Source organism: Rhipicephalus sanguineus, chromosome 9 (assembly GCF_013339695.2).
Source record: "Rhipicephalus sanguineus isolate Rsan-2018 chromosome 9, BIME_Rsan_1.4, whole genome shotgun sequence".
Lineage (NCBI taxonomy): Eukaryota > Metazoa > Arthropoda > Arachnida > Ixodida > Ixodidae > Rhipicephalus > Rhipicephalus sanguineus.
Genome location: NC_051184.2, coordinates 70,399,096 through 70,407,233, shown reverse-complemented (window position 1 = coordinate 70,407,233; position 8,138 = coordinate 70,399,096). Strand labels below are relative to the sequence as shown.

The following is an 8,138-nucleotide window of genomic DNA, read 5'->3' as shown; positions in this document are numbered from 1 at the left end:
TGCTGACTACAAAAAAGCCCTTTATGTGGCTTTCATAGACCACGAAAAGCCGTTCGATATAGTACAGATGCCATCATTTTTCCGGGCACTGTGTCGTGAGGGAGTACAATGAACACGTGTGAATAGACTAACTAACATTGACAACGATTCCTTAAATACCTTCCTTGTCCCCCATGAAAAGAAGGAACACTGCAATCGTCGAATGAATTAGGCAAGGAGATACAATCTTTGAAATGTTGTTCAATGGATGCCTAAATGTATCGAGCGACTAGATTGGGAAGACATAGGGAAAAAGATCAACGGAGGATATCACAGTAACTCGCTGTTTGTAGACAACGTCATGCTATTCTGCAATAATGAAGATCATGAATAAGTAAAAGGTAATAATATCTAGGGTGTTGCGCGCCGAAGCCACGATATGATAATGAGGCTTGCCCTAGTGGAGGGTCCCAGAAATTTTGACCATCTGGTCTTATTTAAAGTGAACTAACATCGCACAGCACACGGGCCTCTAGCAGTTCGCCTGTAGCGCAATGCGACCGCGTGGGCCTGGATGAAACAGGCGACATTCGCGTGACTGGTTCGATCCCGGTTGTAATTTTTGCGTTGTAAGCGACTATGGGGCTGATTTATTAAGTATATAGCGCCTATCTTCGAAGGTTGAAATGATGCAGACGCATAGCTCCACTTCAAACACTTCCGGAAGGAAGTTTCTGCGCCAGTTACTTCCGTCGTAGCCTCCGATGTTGCTGCTGTACTCGCTGAGAATGCGAATAAGCAAGCATCATCTTTGTTTATTCGTTATTCCACAGCGTTGTTGCGTTTTCAATTTGCAGCAGTACGTTCGTATAGGCTGCCAGTGAGCCCCTATACCGCAGGAAGCCTTGCTGCTTAATGCTCGTGAAAAATAGCTCGGCAGAAATTTCCGGCGGAAACATCGTGACGGAACTTTGGTTTCCGTAGGCCCTACACTCGGAAAAAAAAAAGGTAATTTGACTATATTTGCCAGGTATATAACTCTCACATTGATAAATCTTCTTTAAAGAGACACGTTAAGCCTCTCTTTGAGAGTCGTAGAAAGCATGACTCTCCAAAAGAGAGTTAACGGGTCTCTTTAAAGAGAGACTTATGTATATGAGATTTATATACATGGTAAAAAAGAGTCAAATGACTTTTTTTTTTCATAGGACCTATAAGAGGAGAAGAAGAGGTGGTGGGTTGGCCCTGTTTACCCTACACGGTGGACAAGGTTAGTTTGGAGGGGCCTTTAGCCTTTTCAGATGCCACCTATCAAGAACTGTCCGTAAATGTGTCAAATCAATACAACGTTATTTCAAGGCACTCCGTACTCTATTGCAACAAAAATAATGTCATAATATGTTAATTTATCTGTGTTATAATAACTAATCCTAATTAAGTAGCAATTAAATATCTATTTATGCTGAAGTCATTGACGCTCTGTTTTGGCATCAACTGAATAAAATCTAAGGCTAGAAATATAGCGTAAGTTCATTTTTGGTTATGTTCATGTTAAGCAAAGAAGAATTGTACTTTTCACGTGGCTCGCAGGAAGCGGCAGGTCGAATGACTCGTTGAACGTGGTAGTGCCTTCAGTAAAGTGATCATATGCAACAGTACACAGCAAAAAGAAGTTCAATGAAGACAAATTTATTATGTTGAAGGTTCAATTCATCCAAAGCTTGATATATCTCGCTCTTTCTTAGCTACTAGTTAATACAAATAGCAAAAACAAGTGATGTACACAATTGTGTACATAGCGTCTCAAAGGGTTAGGCTGACTGAGTGCAGCATCACTGTGAATACAGCTTAACGTCAACCACAGGCGTTGAAGACCCTACCCTTCCATATATGCTTGAAACGGAGCCTTAGACCTTATTAGAGATGCAATGGGGTTGTCCTGAACCGCATCTTGAATGGGTCTTCCTTAGCGTGGGTAAACGATTGGACAAAAGTCACAATGGTCCCATATTTATTTGCCTAAGACGGTTTGAAGGCGAAAGCCATCTTCTCTATCTTCTTCCCTTTCTTCTCAATAGATTGTATAGACATCCTCCCCGACCCCAAAATTTTCTGCATCAAACTTGGTCTTGCGCTGCCTCTGGGATCGGAAGCACCGCAAGGCTTGTGCACCTCATGTGGTTTTGCAGTGCCTCCTGGATCGACCAAACCTTTGACCAAGCGACGATATTATGTGATCACGTCGTCATGCGACGTCATAGTGAATTAATCACTTTATAGTGACGTTACAAGTTCTGGCGATGTGTGATGTCATAATGAAGTCATCACATGATGATGGTCTTTGGCATTACTTCGTGTTGATGCCGCCGCTGCCGCCGACACCGACGGCCACTTTTTGCGTTTGATGAGAAAAACATAACAAGGGGACGCAGGCAGGCCGTTTGGGTTCTTGTGTGTCTTCTTTTGTCCTGTATTTTACTGGCGCTAAAGCAAACCTTCCTGCCCACACTAGAGTCGGCTAATAGCTAATCAGTTGTTTATAACACTGAGTTGCACGAGTTGCCGCTTTTTATTCAAAGATGAGTTGTATGTATGATGACTCCGTTTTATCGCTTGTTTATAAACGCAGACTCCGTCATCGACAGCCGCCGACGATGACCACGGTGCGCTGATGCACGCCACAGCAGCTTTGTACGCGAGCTGTATGCGCACAGGCAACAATGGTGGCGACTGTCTGGTACAGCCACAGGCACTCTACCGTGCGCTTTGTGCCGAGGGGGCACGAACACTGCTGATCCTCCGGGATGCCCAAGGTACGATGTCATTCGCACGTGAGCACCTTGAAAGTACAATATTTAGTTGCCATTTGCACGTGAGCACCTTGAAAATACAATATTTAGTTGTAACGACAAGTTGTAACCGAAGCAACCTGTCGAATGGAAGGTGTGCTTGCATAATACGTTTTCAATCCATGATGTCGCGTGGAAAGCGCATTACATCTATTAAAAATTTTTAAGGCTTCAGAAACACGTACGTTCTTTTTAAAGATGACGAATGACACCTGCTTCTCACTCGTTTTTGGTTTATCGAGAGTGCGAGAAACTTGGACGAGAAGTTTCTACCGGATGTGATCTTGATTTGTACTCGAGACTGCTCATGCGAAATGCCTACTTTCGCACCATACTCATCCGATCCCTTAACGGTCATATTAGGGACTTAGTACCCGCAGCTAATTGAAGAGATCAATATTTTTGAACACGGGATGCCGTGGAAGTAAACGTTTTGACGAGTGGACTTGTCTTCTTCAAGGCAGCAACCTCAAAACAACATCACTCGTCGAAACGCTGTAGCTCTAGTCACACCCCATGCTCAAAAATGATGCCACGTGCGTCTAAAGGAAGCGGGACTTTAATGTCTTACCGGCTTCTTTATCCGCTTCAACACCGTTCTCCCTTGGTATCAAGCGTATCAGTTCGCCAGCCTGAAGCCCGAACGTGACGTAAGGACAAGAAAAAATTGGGGAGGGGCGAAGCATGTTGGGAAGGGGGTTTCAGCTACACTAACGTGAAAACTGTGGAGTGGAGAAACATGCAGTGTGCGCCGGTGTTTTCCACAGCAAAATCACTGCTAATGGGCCATGAGAGACAGAAATATTATACACAGCACCCGCAGTCCTTAGTTAACGTGCGAATCTTTATTGTTCAACTACGCACAACAGAAATCTCCCACCCGCACTACATTGCAGGTCAAGATCCAGTGCCTATATATGCGGAGTGGCCGGTGAACGGTTGTGCATCGCGAGCAGTCGGTTTTTTGAATCAATAAACTCGCTAGCAGACGCTGCCTGCGACGGCGCTGCCTCTCGCGGGCGAGGGCACGTTCTCGTTCTTTGCGAGCTGATAGTTCAGCGTTCATCGCAGAAAGAGCGTTTCCATAGTGAACGCGCGCCGTTCGCTCTCTCTCTCGTGACACGGCGAGCGCTGAGGTGGTGGCGCGCCCTCTTGCATCGCGACAGCAGACAACCATGCACGATGCACGCCGACACGCCGAGACCCTAAGGTGCCTCGCCCCTAATAGGACAATGCCGCATACGTCCCCAGGCAGTGTGACGCCCGCCGTTCGGCCATCCGGTCGACTACCGTCCTCGAGTAATTCCTTCTCTTACTTTAGGGCGCAAGTTCGCCAATAAACTCTCCTTAAGTTTATTCCCGACGTAGTCTCTGTTTCTGTCTGTCTGGGCGCCAGCCAGCTCGCCGTGACCTACGTGACAATATTCATATCTTCAACCCTCCATCATTTCCCAAACTTGTGGCTTGTTTGGATCGTCAGTTAATTAGGGCATATGACAGCTCTGCGCCGTCGCATGACTCTAGCCAGGCCGATCATGACGTCATCATTGTTATTATTGTGAGCACAAATTCAGTTGTTTCAAGTCCATTTGTTGGTGTGAAGGTAACGAGTGTCAACAGCCCGATAGAGATAATATTGTTTAATGCAAATCCCGGAGAGGTTAGCCTGGTTTGTCGTCTGGCTTCTACTCCGAGTGTTGGTTGATGAGTATGGTATATACAATGAATCACATATTCACACAAACGGTACGTACAGTCACATATGCACATATATACACAAAATAGTCATTCACAAACTTTGATTAAGTCCAGTGCCTAACCGTCTATGGTCATGCGACGGATGCGCGCTAGACACGTTTTTGCACTTGGATGTGGGCGCAAAAAGACAAGGACGAAGGGAAGAAGACACACACACTGGCGCTTCCTTGTCTTTTTGCGCCCACATCCAAGTACCATGACAGACCAACAAGCCCGCATCGCTACCCACGTTTTTGCAGTAATGAAACCAACGTATACGCTCATATGACTGCGTCTTGAGTGTGTATGTGTTGTGCATGTGTGTTCGACGGGAACTATGTTTGCGCGATTTGCCTGTGGGCATTATGCTCATTTTTCGGGTCTCCATTTGCGCACTCGTTCCAGAGATCGTACACGAATGGGAGACCACTGGCCGCGACCGGACGCTCAGCAGCCCCGAGCTTTCACCAGTTGCACAGAATGGCTCCACAGCCACAGGTTAGCATCCTACCCCGCGGTATGACGTCACTTCTGGAGATAAACTTGTGCGCTGTTATGCACCCTACGGGTACGAAATACAAAACTCTGAGCTATGTGTACGGGTCGCTGAACCGCACTGGAGAAATACTTCGGGAGCCAATGCCTTCGAATAATCTTGCGTTGGGTAGTGCGAGGTGAAATTAAATGTCAAACGCGCATTTGCACTTTTATATCAAAGCAAATGCACAGAGGTTCGGGTAGTTAGACACCATGGCGAAACTTCACACAAACAGGACAACCCAAGAATCAAGGCAGGACAAGGCGATTTGGATGGTGTGCTTCTGATTGACTGTTATGATAAAAACATTTTTTGAATATATCAATAACTATAATATCAACACATGCCGCTTGGCTACATGGTTTTATGCTACGTAGATTATTCAGTCATCTTGCAGAAGAGGAACGCCTAGCTGAAGCATAAGCAGCGACTCCCAGTCTGCGCACGACACTGCATATTGGCCTCAGCCATTGGCCAAGGCTAATATTCAGCCCAAGCTCATGATTCAATTATTGGATGACTGTTAGTTTCTCGGGAACAAATTTTTCTTGCTTAGATGTTTCGATGCTTGTTGTGGTTTTGTTCAATGTAGCACCAAACGACGCTCAACAAGCTGCTAAGGAAAATATAAAACAGCGCGACACAGGACGGATGAGCAAGCCCAGTTCCTGTGTTCTTCTACTTCTCCTGTGTCCAGCTGCTTTATGAATTTTTTTATGACATACCAGTCAGACTCTGCACACACTGTTAATCAATGAACTGCAATTATGCCTTCTGATTAATAAGCTATGAGAAAACCAAAGATCTTGAATACTCAAATTTCGATACCAGCTGGAGTGCATGTCGTTTTGTCATGCGCCATAAAAAAGCAAGCCTTGGTGAAATTATGAGCAGTCAAGTCCTGTGTCCAATACCTATAACGGACTGCTCCGCTTGATAAGGTTACGTATGCGCTCCCGTCACGCAGTTTGTTTATCTGTTTCGTAGAGATCAACAACAACCCCCTGGAGTCGGGGTCGAAGGCCCAAACACCAGTGTCCGCGTCAAAGCCGTGGCAGCGGATCGTTCCCCTGGACCGCACGGCATCAGAAAGTGATCGTCGCACTCAGCCGGGCACCGAGGAGGACGAAGTCGTGCCAGAAAGCGAAGCTGGCGGTCGTGGTGCCGACAATGACGGCGAACGCGACGACCGCGTGTGGATAGCCTGGTCTTCAAGGTGAGTCACATTGCCTGGACATGCACTTGCTCTTTGAGTGGTCTGAGAACCTAGTGCCATTCTTGTTTTTTCTTGCAACCCTTCTGGTCGAGTACTTACTTCCGGTTTTCTCAATATTCAGAAAAAAAGTCTTCTGAATAAATGAAACCAGTACGAAATCAATGGTTATGGCTTGAGCTAAGAGTTATACAAAATACATATGAAAACATAACACAAGGCTACCTGAGATATAGACCAATTAACTGTCAGTATAACTAATTTCAGATTAATTGAATGAGTCCATTGAAAGATCACATGCTTTCCTTGTGAGCAGCTGGATTGTTGCCGCACATGGAGGAACGGATCTCATTCGCGTACTTCTTTCTGCGTGGCCTCTGAGATCTGCTTCGTCAGCGCAATGGAACACAACGTTAACCAAAGTAATACACCAGGCACATGAACGCAGACGTACGAATGCCACTGCCAGGCAACTAATTATGTCAAGGATTAGCGTCACCTCAAATTTTTTAAAGCAACAGTTATCGTATGAATGCAACAAAAAACATCTGTTTGACAAAGGAGTAAGAATAACGATGGTAATGCAGTCAGAAATCGCCACGTGTCAAAGCAAGTTGACATTTGCGGAGCCATAGGTGTTTCAGGTCCTTTCTTGCGCGTAAGCAGTCTGCTCGTGTAGACCAACGAATACTGAAAGCATTAGTGCTGTAACGATGGTAAAAATCGAAGAATGCAGCAAGCTAAAGCGTAGCACGGGGAATACGTATGATTTTCAACAGATATTTTTGAACCATGAGGACGCCAAGAAAACTGACAATAAAGAACATTTTTTTCTTCCTTAAATTGTACTCATTTGTACTATCCTCGCTTGGCCAAAAATTGGACCAACCCCGGAGGCCCTGCGAAAAACCTCATGAGTTGTGAAAAGCTTCCAATGCCTCCGATCGTGGAGGCAGTGCAGAGCCACGTTAGGTGCAGAAAGCTTTCGGGGGTAGAGTCAATAGAATTGACGTAGAAGAAAGAGTAGACGACGAAGAAGATGGCTTTCGCCTTTGAGACGTCCTAGGCAAATTCATAAGGCACCTTCCAAGACAGCGCTTGGACGTAATAGTCATCTGGGTCACACTAAGTCGCGCAAAAATTTCCATATGGGAGAAAAGATTAAGGATTTAAATATATTTAACCCTGTTCACAAGAGACATTAAAAGCAGTGAGGCAAGAAGCAGCAGCAACAATGACTGCCGCAATATGGTCCCAAATAACAACGTGCCCACTACTCCACTCACCCCACACGTGCGCATATACTTTCTTCGAGAAGATTCAAGACGCTTCAAGAAAAGCAAGGCCTATAGATAAGAGCTGAAGCGAAAAGTCTGGACCGGAAAGTGATTTTCAAACCTCTCCTTCGGGAACGGGTTGAATTTTCAGAAACGGTTTCAGTATTCGGCGAGTGGTTGTGCGAAGCTCTTTATGCAGATAAAACACGCGCAAGAAAATGCCAATACCCGGGAACAACGCACCGTCGCGCGCGATATGAGATCCTGGGGCCTAATATTGAAGGCGCGCAGCCTTTCGTTCCGAGCGTAAGGGGCCGTAGAACAACGCGAACGGCATAGAAAACGCTGCACTGCGAAAATATGAAATGCCTGGCAAAACTGAAGGAAAGTTTAACCCTGCGGCCAGAAATATGACGCTGTCTTATGGGCGTATATACGATCGCTTAGGCTGCGAGCGAGAAAAAGTTCTATTGCAATATGCAGTTTCATTTTTATCACTTCTTTCTACAAACCACTTTGCAACAGCACAAACCGAGAGTCCTGAA

General features: G+C 45.6%; 1 protein-coding gene across 1 annotated transcript in view; it reads left to right on the top strand.

The window, feature by feature from the left end:
• The first annotated feature begins 2,633 nt into the window (after positions 1 to 2,633).
• The window catches only part of LOC119405300 (uncharacterized), a 28,959-nt gene continuing 23,454 nt past the window's right edge, over positions 2,634 to 8,138 (top strand). Inside the window, exons 1-3 of the mRNA XM_037672124.2 lie at positions 2,634 to 2,792; positions 4,971 to 5,063; positions 6,091 to 6,319. Of these exons, the coding sequence (XP_037528052.2) occupies positions 2,651 to 2,792; positions 4,971 to 5,063; positions 6,091 to 6,319 (464 nt within the window). The 5' untranslated portion in view covers positions 2,634 to 2,650. The remainder of the gene's footprint in view (positions 2,793 to 4,970; positions 5,064 to 6,090; positions 6,320 to 8,138) is intronic.